We start from the raw sequence: 21,039 nt of genomic DNA, 5'->3' as shown, positions 1-21,039 counted from the left end.
AGCGGGAGGGATCACTTTAATACCAAAGTCAGTGCATGGGTACCACAGGGCCCTAGGGAAAGAGATGAATATATAGGCTAAGAGAAAAGAAGAGAGGAGAGGCGAGGGGAGGAGGGGAGGAGAGAGAGTGAGTATGTGTATGTGTAATGCCTAACAGTTCTCTACTGGGAGTTTTGTGAAGTGTGTGGTGGGGCAGGGGATGTGACAGAGGTGCTGCTGCACATCTCTCATCTCCTTCTGTTCCCCTTTGATGTGTCCCTTTGTTTCCCCCCCCCCACCATCTCTTCATCCCCCTCTTCATCCGCCTCTCTCGTTTATACTCTCCCAATCTGTTTCTTACGGCCCCATGTCCACTTTCATCTCCTTCTCTCTCTCTCTCTCTCTTGTCTAGGCATCGGAGTTCCCCCCTGTCTTCTCTCTCCCTCTTCATCAACATCTTTAATTTGATCTCTCTCTGTCTCCCTTATTCCTTTTCTTTTTCAAGCCGCAAGTAAACAGCTTGAGAAAGAAGAGAACGCATTAATGTTAGTGTTTGCTCAGATCTCTATGGCGAGTCGTTTTTTGTGAGAGGATCAAACCACCAGCTACTAAAATGTTAATTGAAAAATAAAAATAGAGCTGGGAATCTTTCAAGCAGGTCTTTTTCGAGGATCGCATTAATTAATTTTGTATAAAGCATCGAGCAGTGTCTAGGGTTTTAAGATGCGATCATAATTTGTTTCAAGATTACTTTACAATTTAAACTTTCAGACAAAACTTTCAGCTCAACGTGCCTAACACATTTCAGAGGAATTAACAATGAAATCAATTTTTAAATAATTTTGCGATAAAATGGACAAAATAATAACACAATTAAGACCACTTCATAATGGATGTCATCATTTGTATATTCATTGTATTACTGCAATGTTATACTTCATTGTTATTTGTTCATAACTCTTCTGATACATTTGAAATAACCATTGCTCATTAGTCATCTCTGCCTGTAAACAAGACAGGAGATTCTTCCAGGCAGTGATGCAGCATATGAGTCACGGTTAAAACAGTAGCCTTCCCTCTCATGCCTCTCCCTGGCCTCTCTCGCTGCCAACCTCCCCCCTCCTTCATCACCAGCACCGTGATCAATTGCACTCGTCTTTTGAGTCAATAATATCCATTACTCAGCCGTTAAAAAAAAAATGCCAACAACACTTCATTCTACTCCTTCTGAGCTGGCAGATCCACTGTTTCTCAGATGAATGACATCATTTCTGTGGTCTTATTTCTGCTGTCTGGCATCGGTTGGTTGTACTCTTCAAGGGCGTACTAGTTAGTGTTGGATGTACTGCATACTGTAGAGTGAAAGTGGGAGGTTAGTGCTTCCAAACTATAAACAAAGCAACTGTATCTATTCTGAATGCATTGGTCATGTTTTTGTTCAAAGCTCAGGGATAAGAGTATGTGTTTTAAGTAGTGTGTGTGTGTGTGTGTCTCTGCCAGGCTGAATGTACCACCTACTCAAAAAAAGTGTCTATCAAGGTTTCGAATCAATACCGTGTAAACTGCCTGCCTATCTCCCATGAAACAATATGAAACTCTGCCCCTTCACTTTCTGTCTTCCAGTCCAGACTCTTTGCCGTCTTCCTCCACAAGTTCTGCCGTTATTACGTAGGACTGCTGGATCCCAGATTAAAACAAAATTAAATAAAAAACACAAAATCGCATTGAAAAAAAGCATCTGCTAAACACATAAAATTCCCCATGACACTTGCCATTACACAACTTTGTCAAGGGAAAGTAGACAGAGGATTTAAGATGTAAACCTTGATGTAGAGGTTTAGGACACACATACACACCCACCCGCATCATAAATATACACCAGCTGCATTATGAGGAGCGCATCACCAGCTTAGTGTCTTCCCCTACGCATTGGAGCCCTGTAGGCTGTACACCACAAACACATAACTCATTTAGTCCAATATTAATTATCTCACCAGTGCACTGTGTGTGTGTGTTTGTGTGTGTGTGTGTGTGTGTGTGTATGGGTGGGTGGGTGGGTGGGTGGGTGTGTGTGTGTGTGTGTGGGGGTGGGTGTGTGTGAGTGTGTGGGGGTGGGTGGGTGTGTGGGTCTGCCTCAGGGTCAGGAAACATATATGAACTGTTCATGCCTCGGTAAAAATGAAAACACAGCACTTTCCTTTACTAAAGCCGCCTTATTTTCACGTTTGGGATGTTGCATTTAATTTGATGGTGTTACCCATGGCAACATAACCCTGTTTTCTTTTCCATTTAAATGAAACACTAAGGTTTGAAATTGTAATTAAATCCAGGCAGAAGCAGATTGTGTATTTTAAGAGCAACAAGAACCAGTATTCAAAATGTCTATTTAAGAAGGGAATATAATACACTACACAGACTGACTGTTGGGGGGGAGGGGGTACTTGCTAGAGTGACATTAAAGCATAAAGTCAATACAGCTTCATGTTACAACCAATCTAAATCCCACTATGAAAAAAGATAGTTCATTGGTTTTGGACAAAACCAACTTTAAACCAGAATTGTATTCCAAAAGGTTTTCAAAGGCTTGATTCCAAATGTATGAATTTATTTGCTTGTATACACTAATAACATGAACAGTGTAGCCCGTTGCACCTTGCATTGATGCAAACTCTCAGTAAAATATTCACGTTATTAAACAGCCACAAACAAATCTTCAAAAGGTATCCAGAAGTGTCTTCTGATTAGCTGTTAGCTGGCGATCGGCACAGCACCGCCGCCAAACCTCATTTGGCCGCGTCCTGATGAGGTTCCTCAGAGACAGCTGGGAGAAAGGCCTTCATAAACAAACGGGCCCCCACCGCCACAGCAGGCTGTGCAGTGGGGATGCCGAGCCAAACCAACTCAAACCCCTAATTGGAGGTAACTTCAGAAAAGCTGCACTGCACTGCAGGAACGTACGTGTCTCTGATCCTGTCTTCCAGCAGCAACTTCCTGCCACTCTGACTCTCCATCACGTCAGGCTTGTGGGGGGTTGGGGTTAGGGGGGGGGGGGGGCAAGGCACGTCCGCCGGCCATTAGAGGCGGACGCCGTGAATCAACCTTCACCGTTGACCCTGTAGTGGGCCAGATCAACGTCATCAGATCAAACTGTAGCGGGCCAGATACGTCAGCAGGGTTAACCATACAAAGGGATGAACTTGACAGCGACTGCTCGACTGTGACTTCTCCGTTTGTTAACATTGCATGCGTCAGTGTTCATGCTATTTTTCCACCAGAATGTAAGCACTGGCAGCGTTAAAGGAACGGCATAGTGATTATTATGTCATTACCTTTAATTCGCTTTTCAGCCACCTACCCATCTATCAATTTTGCACGTTAACCTCTTGGGATTAGTTGGTGTGTGTCTGTGTGTGTACTGTATTCTGTGAGGGGGACCCATCTGTGTGTGTTCAGTGAAGCTTAAGCCATCACATCTCTATTGATGTGCCCCCCCCCCCCACTGCTCCCCCAGCACGAGACAGAGCCAAGGGTATGCCTCCTTTGAGTCACGTCCCAAAACAGACGGGCGGGCTCACACACACACACACACACACAGACACCCACACACACCCAAACACACACACTTCAGACTCCCCTCCTTCATCTTCTCGATGCCCCCTCACCCCTCCCGAGACCCAGCCTCTCCTTTTCTATCACTCTCTCCTCCTAATGGGGGGTAATTACGGACACAATGGTTGTGTGAGGGCGGGGGGCGGGGGGGGGGGGGGGGGGGGGGGGGTCTTAGGGACCCTGACACACACACACACACACACACACACAATAACCAGAACGTGCCCTTCGACGCTGCAGGGGGTCCAAAATGAAAGGAGGAGTGGAAGAAAAAAAAGGGAGGAGGAGGTGGTTAAAAAATATATATATATATATATATATATAAACAACGGCTGTATTATTGATTTCAGCAGCGTTACAGGGACAGGTGGAGTAGAGAGAGCACCGCGGCGAATCGGAGATGAAGAGAGAGAGAGATGCACGGAGAGATACATTGTGTGCACAAGAGCGAGAGAAACCCAGAGAGAAAGCTGTTTGCTCGCAAAACCAAAAGGACCAGAGTGTGTGGGGGGGGGGGGGGGTGGGGGGTGGGGGGGGGGGTAGAGGTAGAAACACAGCCCACGGTCCAGCCTTCTCCTCCCCATCACGCCCACCCCCCCCACACAGACCCCTCCCTGGTCTGTGTTATTCAGGCCTGCTGTGCTGGCCACGCAGCTCGGCATTAAGAGATTTAAAGCTTCTCTGCGGTGGTCTGCCAGGACGGGCCAGGGTGGGCGTTTGTAACGCCGCCGTGGCAGAGAGAGAGAGAGAGAGAGAGAGAGGCCCGCAGACACACTGAGAGAGGGAAAGAGACGCAGTAACCTTAAATCAATGTCATTTCTCTCTGAATCTGCAAAACAGAAGCGAGTCATACGGTTCACTTGCTATTTTTAGTCTGTAGACCAGACAGTAGCCTTCACGCATAAATGGATAGAGAGAGCCTCTATTTATAGAGGGAGCCAGTAGACAGACAGAAAGACGCAAAACACAGACAGAGGGACACACCGATAGAGAGATCGCACAGCATTTACTCAAGTAGAGAACAGTAGTGGACATTAATGATTAAGAAGGCTGGATTAAGTGTGCAGCGTATTTTGGCCCTGTTGCCTCCCTATGGGTTATTTACTTGGCCTCCAGAGCATGCCCATTCAAATCAATATCTGTTGTCGTAATCAATTGGCAGCAGATGGTTCCTGCTCCAAATGGGATCCGAGCGAAACTCGAGTGCCTGGCTGGATGGCACTCGAGCATAATGCATTTGGGGCCCCGGCCAGGGCTGATCACCATCAATTAGCGTGAGTCCCCGACCGTGCGCGCCCGGCCACCGCGGCCCATCATGCTGGACAATACTGGGACAGATTGTGTGCGATAACAGCGAGAGGTCCCGGCACAATCGTCCAATTCAACGCAGAGGGACCCACGCACTAGTTACCACACGGCTGTGACTCACAAAAAGGGAGCTCTTCCCTCATTGGCCAGCGGTGTGATGTCATCGTGTTCGTTGCCCTGGGATGCCAAGTCATGTGCCCTGTGAGGATGATGCTGACCATGTGGGTGGATAGTCACAGCCAACGTGATCTGGATAGGGGGCCAGGGGGGATGACTGCAGACTTTAGCGAGAGGAAGAGAAATGATACCGATTTATGGCTCAGATTTATGTAATCCCGTGGAAAGAGCGGTAAGAGAATCTGCAGGCGTATTGAACATTGTAAAGGGACAGAGATGAGTCAGCGAGTTTTCTCTTTATTCTAGATGGTGATGACCACTCAAAAGTGATGATGTAATACATTTCTCAGCATGATGTTCAAAGCACTTCAATCCAAAACAGACAGTCTTTCATTTCAGCGTTTTTGTAGGGAACTCTTAAACGTATCATTGTCATCTGGATTCAATTAAAAAGGGGTGTCATACTTTTGAAACACAGATCAAAGAGACACACATGTGTAGATGGGTTCAACTGGTTTAAATCCCCAACACAACCTTCTTTGTGGTCTTTGTAATGATTTAACGTCCATTAGGTTCTTCCCATTAATGCTGCCGAGCCACATGACTCCATCCTGCTCCTCTGCCCCGCGTATTCTATCCTCCTCTCCTCACGTGTTTCTCATCTCCTCGTCTTCCTCTCCCCTACCCTTATCTTCCTCCTCCTTGTGTGTGGCGAGGTAACTCGCTGCTGATCAGCATGCGGCACGCCCCGGACTCCATGGCTATTAAAATGGAAATAGGGAAGAGAACCAGATTACGCCTCTGGATCAGGGGGGAAAAAAAAACAGGACGTCACATGTTTCTCATCGATAGGGCGGCGCGTCGACGGTGTGAGAGACGCATGAACACGTCCGGTCGCAATTCAATCGATCTGACGTAAGCACACACAAACAGAACACAACGCGCACACCTCGAGCGGCAGTTGGTGTGACTGAACCCCACCTGAACCTTGCAGGAGGAGCAGGCCTTGGTCCTAGCAGCTGCTGTGTCACAGAGGCGTGCCACTGGGAGAGATGAAAGACGGCCTCTCTGTGCACACAGGGCACACAGGGACAGGCCGCAGACAGCCTGCCTGATAAGTGCACAGAAGCATGTTTCCGTAACACTGTTTCTTCTATTTGAGGAATAAAAGCCTCATTCAACAAAAAGGCTTGTGCGCACATAGGCACCGCGCTGGCGTCTCGAACACACGGGCATGAAAAGACCCGCAGGCACACGCGCATACACCCGCTGCTTGGTCACCGCGTCTAGCGGGGGGGCTTGCCGTCGGCGGACGCATTGCTATTCATGAGATTGCTGTTCTTCCGCTAGATTGTAAAAAATGAAAGAATCGGTGGGGATCAGGGAACACAGAACTCAGCTGGAGCTGTCTGATTATGGAGAAAGAGATTGGGGGGAGAGCGAGAGAGAGAGAGAGCGAGAGAGAGAGAGAGCGAGACAGAGAGAGAGAGAGAGAGAGAGAGAGAGAGAGGGGAAAATCAGCGATCGGGCAGCCATGTATCCTCTGTGCCTGTATGGAGCAGGCCATGGGCTGGCTGTGTAATAGCTGCAGAATGGAACACCACGCCCAAGCCTTATCGGGACAAGCCGGTCAAATGAAACACTCCTCTGGAACATGGACGTCCCTGTGGCAGTAATGGAGCGTACTGGTGGACGGTCGACCTGGCGGATGTGTATCATTTGGCCGGACCTGCTTATGGTCTTGTGCCCTGCAGTCTAGAGAGGCAGTCAATAACCGGTTCAATCTGTAGTCAATTTACCAGACACAGCGACTCACAGTGAGCACGTCTGAAACAAAGTGGCCCAATTGGAACCCATTTTTTATCGTACACATTGTACGTTGACAATGTCTTGTTTTCATTGTGTTTTTTTTATTGGCTAAATTGTCATATGTTCACGCACCCGGTTTTAAAGTGAGGAGGTATCATCTATGAGGGGCGGACTGGCTGTGGAGTCAACTGAGTGTTTCAGTGTTTCGACAGAAAAATGCAAGAAAACAGGCGATGACAGATACCAGATTGCTTTGAAAGCAGTTCAGCGGTTAATATGATTTCCACTAACATGGGCTCACCTTTCTGTCAGCTGCACAGACACACACACACACACACACACACACACACACACACACACATCTACACAGTCAATTTAGCAGTATCTCTCTTTCTACTTTTTTTCCGACCTGCCTCCACACATGCAAACACCCACACCCCGACAGACACACACTCACACTAGACAGACAGACGCACACACGCACACACACACACACACACACACAAACCCCACCTCTTTCCCTTACCATCTGACAAGCTCTCACCCACACATAAATAAATGAAGACATAGACACTGTGAGTTGTGTCCACACACACAGGAAAACACACACACACACACACACACACACACACACACACACACACACACACACACACACACACACACACACACACACACACACACACACACACACACACACACACACACACACACACACACACACACACACACACACACACACACACACACACACACACACACACACACACACACAGCCGAGAGCCCAGCCAGGATCAGTGGTCCATTGACAGTGTGATGGGCAGGTTTATCAGTCTCCCTCTAGACAGGGTGAGATACACTAACAGGGTGCCTTTTGACAGTCTGGACGTCCCTGGTCTCAAGGACACACAGACTGTAATGCTTTATGTCAATGGAGCGAGTAGGAGGCGGTAGAGATACGACGGTCAGAGAGGAGGAGGGTGGCCCTGAGATAGAGGGAGGGAGGGAGGATGTGACAAAGGAACATAGCAAGGAAGCACGAAAGGTATGAAGGAAGGGAGGAGAGGGATGAAAGAATGAAGGAAGGAAGGGAAGGAAAAGAGGGATGAGGGAGGGAGGGAGGGAGGGGGGGGAGGGAGGAGGAGAAAGGAAAGTAAGTAAAAATAGAAAGCGACAAACAAACATTAGATGCATTGATATGGAAAGAGACAGATGTAGAAGGAGAAGATTCTTTATTTGGCATTGCACAATTGCAATTATTATGCACGAAAAGAGGTCACTTCATTTAACCCATCACTAGAAGCATTGGGAGCAGTTGCAGACACAGTGCAGTGCCCGGGGACCAACTCTAGGTCTTCTGCCTGGTGCCTAGGTCAAGGGCACCGGCAGAGGTATTAACCTAACATGGATGTATTTTGGTTTGAGTGGAAATTTGAGCACAACTCACTTGAACACCAGGCAAACATACAAACTCCACACAGAAAGGTCCCGCCTCCAGGATTGAACCAAGGACCTTCTTTCTGTGAGGCAACAGTGCTTACCACTGCACCACCGTGCCACAGATGTGTGTGAACCCAACCCTTGTTGTGGGAGCGAGGTGAGAGGTATCACTGACCCCTCGGGGGGTCAGGGATCGGGTCATGTGAGAGCCAGGAGACACGACGAGACACAATAGGTCAACAAAAACAGGCTCCTAGTTCCCTTAAAAACACCTCCCTTCACACACATATACACACCCAAACTGCCACACAGAGGACCTGCAGGTCAGCATTAACTAAGCTTTAGTAGGCGGTATGTGCTGCATGTCTACTTCTAAAGCTGCATGTGAAAGATCAACCACATCCTTTCGGAGCATATTCGCAGCCAAGAAATAAAATAAAAATCCCTGTAAGTCGCTGTCAAGAAATAACCCAGGCCGCCGGCTCACTTTACTTTAGACGGTGATGATGAATTCATGAAGCTACTTCTGACAACAGGAATAACAGCATAAGGTTCACAAAAAATATCTAGCTCGGGGTTTATGATCCAGAGAGAATTAGTTCTGTGTGTTTCAAGCTGTTCATGTCCATTTTACAGAAAATAATAAAAACAATTTCCCATTTTTAACAAACCTTTAGTGAGCCATTTTCCAATTATTGCTTGTTTACTAATCACCACAATCCATTACCATCAAAATGACTTAGGGATTTGCCTGTTCCATTTCTCTACCCTCCTATTATGTATGCAAATCCTCATGCAAATATCAATTAATCCTTTTTGCCTACAAAAAAAGACTTCCAAAATAGCAATGGACTGATGGTGACTAACATGTTTCAACGTGAGGAGCTGATTGGTGCAGAGCCAGGCAAGGTGACCTCATTCATTGCAGTGACACAAGGATCAGAAAAATACAGACACTAGGGTGCTTAATTATCAAATGAAAGATTCTTGGTTCTATACCACATGTTCGCAGTCTACCTTTGGGATCCTTGAGTAAGATGCCTGGTGGCTTGCATGATTTCCATGAATGTTAAGCTACGTATTAAAATCCCCTGCCTCGGTTATGTATCTGGGGGGGGTTATAAAATGTATAAATATCATAACATTGTTGTGATTGTATTTTGGTTCTGGTTCTGGTTCTGTGATCTGGTTACTCAAATATAGAACATAGGCATACAGGATTAAACAGAAACCGTGCAAGCCACTACGCCCCAGTCTTGAGAAACAACAAGATGCCTGACCTCATCCAAAAAGGGCTCACTGAATAGTGATAGTATTTGTATGGAGTTGGTCCGATGGGAGAGGGATGTTTTTCCCAAGCAGACGAAGGGGTGAGAATTGCAAGCAACATAAGAGGTATGCTTGTGTTTGGAGAACAGGGATGAAGATGAAGAGGAGGGATGTAGAGGATAGAGGAAGGAAAGGAGGGGGTACAGGGGCGTTAATTTAAGTAAACAGAAGAGCTGAAGTAGATGATAGAGACATTTAATTACCTCTCACTTGACCCAAACTCTTGCCTCGTGACCCAAAGAGAGCCAATAAGAGAAAGTTGCACTCCCAGATCCCTCCCAACTCACTTTCCAGAGCCAAGCCGTTGCCCGTATATGTCATACACTTTCCTCATCTTTCTCATGACGTACCCTGTTCAGGAGAAACAGAGAGGTGAGGTGAGATGAGTGCTGGCGAGGTCTATGTGGCAGAAGGATGTTTAACTCAAGGTGATCCAATGCAATGTGATTGCAGCGTATTCAGGCTCGTCCAAATTATGTTTGCCAAGTTCATACACATCTCAGTTACTGCCTGAGCCATCGAGTTGGCATGTCTTTGAGACAAGGCAAACACCTAGAGGCAAACTCGCGGTGAAGCCACTCACACACACACACACACACACACACACACAGACAAAAGAAGAAAAAGAAGACAGAGATGCAGCCAGACAGCCACGAATGATGAAACGCGGGAACACCTTTGCACACCATCCTCCACCTCTCTATCACTCTCACCGAGCTCTCAAGTTACTCTGTCACTCACGTAGCTATAGCCAACAATCTCACTATTTTTCAGACAAAAACAGCACAGGGACAGGGACACAAACACACACACACACACACACACACACACACAGGCCAACCCGGTCCTTGTGTTCTCGCCCCCACCCTATGGGACAGGTGGGGGGGGGGGGGGGGGGGGGGATTCAGTGTAAAAGAGCATATAAACACACACACCTGCTGTGGAGGAGTGCACAGTGGTGCCGGACTGGCTGCAGATTCACACCACCTGCTCTAAGACCAACACAGGCAGGACAACACGCTGGTTGAAGGACAATAACACACGTTGCTGCACAGCTACGACACAGACCACAAAAAACACAAACACACTATAGACCGTAAAACCATCAGTGATGTTAACTGATTTACTGAGGTCAAACCCTTTCCTCTTAACACACCAAACACACACCACTCACTCAGCCGGTACAGACCCACTGGGACAGATAATGTTCTAAACTAGGCCTCTGATTGGCCAGGGAGTTGTCTTACCTCAAGTCTTACAGGACTCAGAGGAGTTGTGTGGATTTCTCTTTAACACAACATCACTCTGACCCTTACTTTGCCCGCTCACTCATTCAGACACACACAAAAATGGGGCCGCTTTGACGCTACACACCACAGCAAAAACACACTCTCACAAACTGTCACTCCGCTCATCTCCCCTGTGTGGGTGCAATTTTAAACCCAGGAATTGGAATACACTCAACCTACTTCCTAGACATACACCAACACAGAAAACGATGGTACAAAGAAAATTGACTCTTGAGATGGTCAAGATAAATTTAAACAAGTGGCAGCTACATTCCTAAAACACTCACACCTCGTTGGCCTGCATTGAAGAAGGTCTAAATAAAGATTTGCTTTACTAATGAGCTACATTAGTGTTTTTGAGGACAGGCAGAGTGACGTGGGACAGCCAGGGCTTGATGTTACCCAGGCGGGGCTAGGATAAGATCAGCATTCAGAGTGCCCTACGTGGGCTTCACAGGGAAACAGCCATGGACTTAATATAGCAAGTGCTGAAATGCAAAGACATTTTAATTTCTAAAGAAGAAGAGGGCCCAAAATATGTCTAAAATATTGTTTTTGTCTGTGTGGGCCTGATTGTTGATCGTGTTTCTTTGTGTGTGCGTGTGTGTGTGTGTGTGTGTGTGTGTGTGTGTGTGTGTGTGTGTGTGTGTGTGTGTGTGTGTGTGTGTACAGTTTGTAGTTTTAGGGTAGCTAGGCTCGTAGTGCAGGGATATTTCTGCTGGCTGTAGAAAAAAAGACATCTTCTCCGCACATGTGTTGGAGGGGACGTAGGGACAAAGGGACAGGCTGCCTCAATGTGGGGCTGTTCATTTGTCAATTGTTTCATTGCGGTTGTTTCTGCAGCATGCTGATAATTACATTGTACACAATGACACATGGCTGCACAAACAAATTGACAGAAGGCTAGCAAAATTGATTGGAAAAAAAGAGAAAAACAGGGACACTCCTGGAAACATGAATACCCAATTAAACACACACACACACACACACACACGTTTGCGCGCACAAGGACACAAAGACACACACACTGAACTCACTGCCAGTAGCAAGTACACAAACACAGCAGACCTCTCCTGCATTCCACACATTTCTGCCTATCACTCAAGGATATGTTTATCCTGCTCAAGCTCCTCTAAATGGCTGGCTGGCAGGGAGGAGGGAGGAAAGAGAGGAGGGAAGGGCGAGTGGTTCAGGTGTGCAGGAACAGCTGGTATTAGAATGCAAATAAAGACGGGAATCAGAGGGAGAGGAGGAAAATAATAAATGAGAGAAAGCACGCAACACACACACACAATGAAGTTATAGGATAAAAAATAATATATGATGCACATGAAGAAGTTGATCTTGGAGACGTGTGGAATGATTTATGGGAGTTTACATTATGAGTGGGGGGGGAAAAAAAGACAACCATGTTGGATACACAGTTGGATCGAGGAATAAACATGTTGGCTTGGAGATTGGTACTGTGGGTGCTGTACAACACACACATGCACACAATTGGTAAGAGGATAGTAAACACAGAAGGCACACTGGCCGTGGACAAACACACCACACACCCAGTATCTGGGAAACCAAGGGAGCCAACATACACACAGGTTAATCATAGCACGGGTCTAACAGAAAACAAGAGCCCCCTGGCTGTTTGTGAAAATTGGACAGAATATGTTAAGGACATCAGTATTGCACTAAAGGGACAATAGCAATGGTTAAAGACCCAACGCTATGGAGGATACACTGAATGTAAATGTTGGGCATCTTTGGCCTAAAATCATGGAAATGAGGGTCACTCTATGGCCTTACTGTGGTCTTGTGCATTAGGCCTAGTATCTTTCAACATAAAAGACTCATTCGATATTGACATTTTTCTCCTTTCTACGTTCTGAAAGGCAGAAGGCCTTAAACGTATTGTTGCCTACTACTGGGCAGAATAATGAACGCCTACACTAGAACCTTATTCTATATGCTTTGGCACCCCCTGCAGGACATGAAGTACCCCTCATCACAAACGTAGCCATTTTATTCAACTACCGTTACGGGAAAAAACTAACTGGTACAATTAAGATTGGGTTATGGTGTGGTTAGAGCTCACACCGCTATAGGATGCTATTATAAGTCATGTCTCAGATTTTCAACCATAGACCAATTCTTTACTTACTACTTTTTTTAAACATTCAACACCTACGCAAATGTAATAAGCTCTGTAGAAACAAAAAGAAAGCCATCCTGGAAATGTTGCCTCGTCTAGAGACGATCTAATGCAGGAACATGAAGAGGCCTTTAGATGGCACTGCTGCACCGAAACAAGTTGAATACATGACCTAATTTGTTTAAATATTCTTTCCAGTAAAATCAACGTATTAGTCATCGGGAAACAGGCCGATCATAATTTACCTCGACAGCTAGCGTTGGTTCAAATTCAGTGCCTCTTCCAACGGCATCCACCTTTTGTTCATGTCAAGGTTTCTAACCAAAAGCAGTACAGGATCATGCAGCCCAAAAAAGCATGAGAACCCATTTGAGGAGGTTGATATTAAACGATAGCCTGAGAATTTAAATTTGGCCAAGCTGAATCAAGGTTGAAGCAAGCCCAGAGACCTACCTGAACACGGACTGCTGTTATATATTCATTTACTCTGATACTTTTAAACTCTCAATCTTTCCAGGGACTAAAAGTTTCAGCAAGGTCAACCCTTTCCCAATTTTGAAGTTTAACAGACCTTGTAGCGCACAAAGCTTACAATTTGAATTTCATTTAGATCACTTCTTGGAAGAAGTGTGATTCAAGAGAGACGGACAAAACAGGGTTTTACTTTCTCCAAAAAGATTTATTTAAACAACAGCAGGAACAACAACCGCAGCTGCAGGGACAACAACAGGTTTCTTGTTTGCGGCTGCAACCTGTGAATAAAACAGCAAACAGTTAAATGCAGTTTACATAAAACAATAGAAAACGTCTTTCAGTAACACTGCATTATCCCTGGTTTGTGCAGCAAAAGATAAATAGCAAAACTTCCTCACATATTGCTCATTAGCATGTGTCAATAACCTGAGCACATGCTGCCATAAGGCATGCCAAGCATGAAATCCTGTTCTTGTGGTGCCCCTTTACCCTTGCATCAGCACACCGCCCTCTCCCCTCTTCTGATTGGAGACACAACAACTGTCCTTTCCAGTTCACACTCGTTTAGCCCTTTCTTGGACAGCAGGCGGTCAGAAGACCATTTTGACAAGCTGCCCCGCACACCGCTTTGTATAGGTCACCACAAAACCGTTCAAGGACAGTGCCACTGAATTTAATGTCATGCTTTGACCGTGCAGAGTACTCCCCTGACAGACAAGCGGCTATATCAAAGCACCAGTATAATGTTTTAATCGGACCCGCTTCAGGGCACCATTGAGTGGGTCTGCGTTTTCAGATAAAAACTACAGAGCCCACTGCTGACACAGCCCGGCAGGGAAAAAGAAAACAATCTTGGCTGTGCTCGCAAGAACCAGGGATGTCACTCATTTCTGCAGGGATCTGATATTGATGTATTATTCAAGTCTCACCTCAGGCAGAGACAGTACCTACATGGGCTGACCACTATGTTAGTTCCCCTCTTTTCAATTAAGGTACACAGGCAGGGCTGTCCAGGGACTGGTTCTGTTGTGTGATAGGGGGCCTTGCCAGCAATATAGCAAGCCTCACGGAGCCGGTTCGGCTGGGGGTTAAGGGCCGGGGGGAGCAGGCCTTGCTTCCATGTACCATATTAAATATTTCATGGTACAATTCTCACTCGGGGGCAACAAAACAGATTTAATGGTTTAAGGAGGCTTCGATGAGGTTATTTAATATTTAGGACTTTTCTCTACTGCCCCAAATAAAATCTGCATCCACAATGCAGCTTTCTCCAATCAAGACCAAGTACAGTAGAAGGCCTTGTTTCAGGGCTGTCCAGAGCAGTCCTAAAAATAACCGCATTTTCTCACCTGGCCAGCGATTCTGTCCAGGTCCCTGGTTCCCTGGGATGTTACTCTGCGACCACTGCGGAGATAATAAACAGACAAGAAAATTGCAGCCAATTTCATACTTTTTGAAAATCAATACATAATTTGTTTTCTGCAGCACATAAAAACTTTAATGTAGGTGCATCATACAACGTTTCAATTTACCATTTAATACACTCGGTAAATTGCTTTTATATAAGGAAATTGTTGCCCAAATAAGAAACCAATCAAAAGTCTCATACAGGTCATTGATTGATCTTTATTTTGAATTTTCATTTATCATTAACAAGCTACATATCTGTGCCATTATATATGGATATGGTTTTTGTTTACATCATAATATACTTGCGGCGATTGAAAATCATTGAACTTGTCAATCTTGAACAAGCCATGCAGAAATGTAACCTGGTAAATGGGGCATGGGAGATAAAACTGGATAAAATCCACCCGTGAACATATCCATATAGTTTGAATAAGTTAGTCGTCTCCTTCGTTGTGGACACATTGGACGGTTTGAATGAACTACACTTGTACTTTATTTTTGCAGACTGCTGCACAACTGATTCAGCTATAATCTAGCATTAGCTTGTGGGCCAGTTGCGAACCTGCCAAATGAGGCGAGTGACTGAGCCCTTACAAGACCACAAATCTCTGGACCCATCCTTCAACGTGTGTGGTGACACCCTGCCTTGAGGGGCTGGTTACAGGGGAATGCATGCGGCGTGTACATCCCTGATGTCTTTCGGGCTGTCAGAACCCACGATAGCCAATACTTCTAGGGTGTCAAGAGTTTTGAGTCTAGCTAGCAATAGTGGTGGATGAATAGTTTGAGGTGGAAAGCCTTCACATATACGTAGTACATGTGAATTGCTAAATGACTAGACAATATGACAGCATTTTCTTCATTGAAATAGTGTATAGCATGACGCTAACCATTCCAAGGACAGAATGTTAAACCCTCCCATTTACCCAAACACTCCAAACCCATTTCGATGATCGCATACCAAGAAGAGCCACAGACAGTTTTCCATGTGCTCTATATCACTACTGCAGGAGCATTGGGGAAGATCTTGGCTCAGTTTACGCTATCCTGATTAAAATCTCACTACATTGTCCCAAATGGAAGGAAGCTTTGTCCTAGTGGTATTCAATTGCCTCCTGGGCAAACACTAGGAGAGATATTGCGGTGCGGTTGTAGTGTGACGCAGTATTATAAAATAGGAACAGTAAAACGGGGCTCACCCGTTGGGGTCCTTCTCCACCATCTTGAGCAGCTCGAGGGACTGCAGCACCTTACGGGCCACATTTTTGGATCCTACGCTGAAGTGGGCAGGGCACACTCCGTTCCTCTTGCGCCCACCATAGATCTTGGTCATGGAGCCAACACCGGCACCACCACGAAGGTACAAGTGACGGACTGTGGATGCTGAGGAATACCAAAGAAAACAATGTTCAATATAGGCAAGTTACCGACAAATTATTATGATTAAAAAATAATTTCCATACACTTTAAGCACAGAGTTGGGGATTAGCGGCATTATTCACAAACTAGGCGGTTGACAGTTTACGATTAGCATAAGGTTGATCATCTCCTTAACTGGTAAAAACTGTAGGATTGTTTGTGTTTTGACACATGCTATATTTCTGGCTACACACTAGATTTATCAAATTAAGAAAACATGAGCGACAACACGTCTAAGGACAGATTAAGATACATTTAACAGTTTAGTGTGTGTTAGGAAACGATTTTGCCAACAGCATACGACACCAACTGATCCCATTCAGAAAATATTAAACCGTACAAGCTGTTCATTTCGGAAGAACACCATACGTACTAGCTGCCATGGCTTCAGTTATAACTTGATTAAGTGTTGGCATTAGGTTAAGATGACGTGGCTTCCAATTGCCTTGAGTCTTTTCCATGTGACAACCAATTACCTGCATACTCTGCTATTGTCCAGTTTCCCCTACATTATAGGATTTATTAATATTTCCGATTTGAAATTGGTGAGGCCCCGAGGTGTAAAAACTCAACATATCCGACAACACAGGATACTCTAGCAACAGAAAAACTGTTACAATCAGCAATTGAAGGCATTGCTCACCAGCGTCGGAAGTTGTAAATCGGGCTGATTATTCTGTAGTGTGTACGCAACATCAGGCAGCATGCTTTAATAAACCTCCTTCAGTTTCATTAAACATGAAATGTGTAGATCTCAGGTCAGAGTGCATGTATTCAGCCATTGCCGTGCCATATTCAACAGCAGTTGCAAGGTCATTTGATTTTTCACTGGGCTTTATGAAAGCCATCCTTGTTCGGTGACCAATTACATTTCATCTTCCGTGACCTTGGGAGTTAGTCATTTAGAGAATTGTCGCATCAAGAAAGATTTGGTGTATTCTGCAATCATCTTACCACATACAAATCTCCACCTAGAATCTTGAGTCTATAGGTAGAAAACTAGCACTTAAGACCTCATCGCCACTCGTCATGTTAACAGCATTAAAAGGCTTTATTTACCAGCTCTGACGTAGTACCAGTTGTCATCACTGGGGCCCAGTTCCTTGTGCTTGGCCAGTTTAACAAGGTCCACCCAGTCGGGCACCTTCAGTTTTCCTGATCTTGGGAGAGAAGAGAAATGTGTTATTTTAGCATAGGGTAAATCTGTCTTTCCAACAAGCGATATTGTGTAGACAGCTTTCTCTCAACACCAATCTCTACTGTAGCAGCCTGCCACTCACTTTTTCAGGAAGGCCGCCAGGGCACGGACGAACTCCTGCTGGTTAACGTCTTTTACTGTGACACCTGGCATCTAAGAAACACAATAACACAACATTTAGATTTCATATTATTTGAATATACCAATCTGAACAAATTATCAGCAATACCTTCATAACATAACTAAAAATTTCTGTCAGATATGCCTACCAAAAACAATGTCTAACCCAGGTGGACACATTGTGTAAGATCTGTATGAATACATCCATGTGATGCATTTAAAGATGCCCGTCATATACATAACCGCTGTCTATGACCGGTTTTTATCAACTGGTTGCCGTTCACAGGACGCAATAGCCAGTATAGTGTGAAACAGAAAATTAATCAATTGAAATCGTATAAATTCGAGGGAAATAAAGAACCAAAGAATTTCAATGGATGAATGTTAAGTGGACATGTAGTATTAGTTTCTTACATCCATAACTTGGCCATTGGCTATTATTTTAGATTCATGTTGAGCTTCGAGTCTAGTAACTTGGAAGCTCAATGTTATTCCATTAGTTAGCAGCCATTTTTCTTACATAGATTTGTGTTGGTCCACATATCAATGCAAGCCTTTCCGAATACATTCATATCCTGAGCGAGCCAATAGAAGACCGAAGCTAAGGATTTAGGATATACTACACAGATTGTAAAAATGATCAATTTGACTCTGGGAATACGACTGTAGGTGTAGAATACGACGGGACCGCATTCAAGTTAGCGATGCTAGTGCGAACACTTTGATCGCGAAGGGGGGGGGAAATCGTACTTATACGTGAACTACGCCGGACATTCAACCAATGTGTAGTGGACACATTTGTATCGATTGTTATTGAACATTACGATCATTTATTACTCGCATAATTCGGATAATTCAGTCCTACCGGGTACCACCCGGTACTCAACGGTGATAAGTCGACGCATGTCCGGACAGGTTGCTCAGCTAGCACTCAAAGCATGGCTTTCTTATCTTCCGAATGAGTAACGTTTGGATTTGAAGTCCTTCAAATAACGACCAGATTTAACCCTAAACGTTTACTTTGGCTGAAAAAGCATTTTAACAATCAAGCCAGCTATACAGATATAGTAGTTAGCATGTGAGCTAGCAGGCCTCTAATGGATGGCATGGGCGCAGCCATCACTATGAGCAGGAGTGGGAGCGCAACATGCAAGAAATATGTTTTTAAACGCTCATAAACTAGTCTATCTGACCGAACGAAAATCACGCTGTGGTTAATCAGCATTTCATTGTTTACACAGTGATGTTTTGTTGTTGTATAGTAGCGGAATTATCCGTTGTTTTATCAAATATTTGAGGGGATACGAGACATTCGTTTACCTTGCTTGTGGACAGCGCAGGGAAGAGGGTAAAACGGGGTTTCCAACGCGTGTTAACGCGGGCGAATCTCGTCCTTTCACGCGAGATGTCAGTGTTGTTTTTTCCACCGATTTCTCTGCTCATCGAGGTAGAAACACTATGATACACAGGCTTAAACAGACCATTGTAAATCAGTATTCTTTAATAAAGTATTTGGTACTGAGTGTTCTCGGAATAATTTTTTGTTTCAAATTTCAAATGTAAATTTTCTCAATTTTCAATTCTTTATGACTTTTACTTTATTCAATGTTGAATTGAAATGAAATGAAATGTAATAAGTACATTTTGCAGAGGAGATGAAGAAAAAAATGGAATCTGATACAAATGATTTTATTGTCATCAAATGATGAGCCCAGAAGCTGCAGAAATCGTAATAAGGGTTACGTTTATGGTGTTAATGAGAAAGTTTAAAAGAGCGTTAAGTGCAATTTATTTGAATTAATTTAGTGTATCAAATTAAATCTATTTAACAAAAAATCAGTTTTTCCAAACTGCAGCTAAATATTGTTGGCGCTGACTATAATAATGTTACGGTTGTTGTGGGCTTTATTGATTGGCCATGTGCTTGTGTCTGTGTGGATAGACACTCACAGGAATAGGAATGCCGGAGAACCCTGTTGCATTGGCAATTAATGGGAGACAGATTTACAGAGTCCCAGCACAAAGGGTCTTTAGGGATTATGGGCACATTTTGTGGTCCATAACTGTCAGTCTTATAAGGAAATAATGGTCATTTAGACGTATAAAGAAAATCACCAGAAACAAACAGTTTTAAAGTTAGGTTTCAGTTCATTCTTATGGAGACAAAGAATACTTTATTATTTGATGTTTTTGAGCCTTCATCTTTACGAGGAAAGCGACTATATATATATATAGAATAGCGGTATGAAGATACATCACATCTTACGTAGACTTACCAACTTGTTTATGGTGGCATTTAGACCCCACTTGCTACCAGCTCCCTGATATTAATTTATGCAAGTAACACTTCTAGTAAAACAAGACAAATCATTATGTCTTCTTCTCACCTTTGTGTGTCATCCTGCATCAGGGAGCGTCATGTTCAGAAACTATTTCAGTCCTGTCACATCTTCAACAGCTAAACAAAACGATAGTGAAGTAAAGTGAAACCATTTACATAACATGATTGTTAATCCAATTATTGCAAATATCATAAATAAACGAGTCTCCCACAGTCCCCACTCTTCCCGCATGTGCATACACGTGTATGTACATCATGCATTTATGAACATATGCATGTAAGTATGAACATGTATGCATGTATCTATGCATGTATGTGTTCCGATGTGTGCGTGTGTGTGTCCCTTATTTACTTAGCTGCCTGGCAGAGATGTTGCCCTTTGCACACCCTCTGATGAAAAGGGCAGGTGTCCTCCTACGTTAACACAATTGATATGTTTGCAGAGACAAATGATGAAGATAGTGAGGGGTGGGGATGGCTGGATAAGAAGAGAGCTATTACTTTTTTTTTATGTGAGTTGATTCTGTCAGCAGGCACAGGGATGAGATAGAGGCGGGAGTCAGAGAGGGAGACGGAGAGAGAGAGAGAGAGAGAGAGAGAGAGAGAGACGGAGAGAGAGAGAGAGAGAGAGATCCTGTGGGGGGGGGGGGGGTGGTAGCAGAGAGGGAGGGGGACAGTAAGACCGCCAGACCGAGGACATATCTCTCAGTGTTGTATAAACTGCCTCCACTAACAGCATCTTCTTCGTCCTCATCCATCTTTATGAAGTGCGTTTGACACAACGTCAGACTCCCAGGTGAGCTCCGCGGGTGGGGGTTGGGGCTGGGGGGGAGGACAGACAAACAGACCTCAACTCAGGTGGGAGGTGACCCTTGGACCTGCGCGAAAAAGGTTTGGACCCACAGTGGCGGTTGCGTGGCGCATCGTGGCACATGATTGATTCATTAGATGAGTAATTTCACAGAGTGATCAGCTATCAATTCAAATTGAAAACCCAACTTGAGCCGGACTAAATAGCGTTAATTATTGCAGTAAATTAGTTTAGCTAAGG

General features: G+C 44.7%; 1 protein-coding gene across 1 annotated transcript; it reads right to left on the bottom strand.

The window, feature by feature from the left end:
* Positions 1-13,684: 13,684 nt before the first annotated feature.
* rps19 (ribosomal protein S19) lies at positions 13,685-18,999 on the bottom strand. Its single transcript, XM_084471649.1, has 6 exons — positions 18,968-18,999; positions 17,610-17,680; positions 17,389-17,489; positions 16,110-16,293; positions 14,850-14,904; positions 13,685-13,778 (listed from the first exon to the last, which is right to left on the bottom strand). Exons 2-6 carry the CDS (start codon positions 17,678-17,680, stop codon positions 13,710-13,712), a joined length of 480 nt encoding a protein of 159 aa, XP_084327775.1. The 5' UTR covers positions 18,968-18,999; the 3' UTR covers positions 13,685-13,709.
* Between the last annotated feature and the right edge of the window lie 2,040 nt (positions 19,000-21,039).

Source organism: Micromesistius poutassou, assembly GCF_964030765.1.
Source record: "Micromesistius poutassou genome assembly, chromosome: 8".
In the NCBI taxonomy this organism is placed as follows: Eukaryota; Metazoa; Chordata; class Actinopteri; order Gadiformes; family Gadidae; genus Micromesistius; species Micromesistius poutassou.
Note: the sequence above shows the minus strand (reverse complement) of the source record. Positions and strands in the feature narration are given on the sequence as shown.

Bases quoted from the DNA above. Each gene is read 5' to 3' on its own strand.
- rps19 (XM_084471649.1), bottom strand. From the start codon at position 17,680: ATGCCAGGTGTCACAGTAAAAGACGTTAACCAGCAGGAGTTCGTCCGT. The intron at 17,490-17,609 runs GTGAGTGGCAGG...TTCTCTCCCAAG, and splicing joins CTGGCGGCCTTCCTGAAAAA to ATCAGGAAAACTGAAGGTGC. The intron at 16,294-17,388 runs GTAAATAAAGCC...GGTATTCCTCAG, and splicing joins CTGGTACTACGTCAGAGCTG to CATCCACAGTCCGTCACTTG.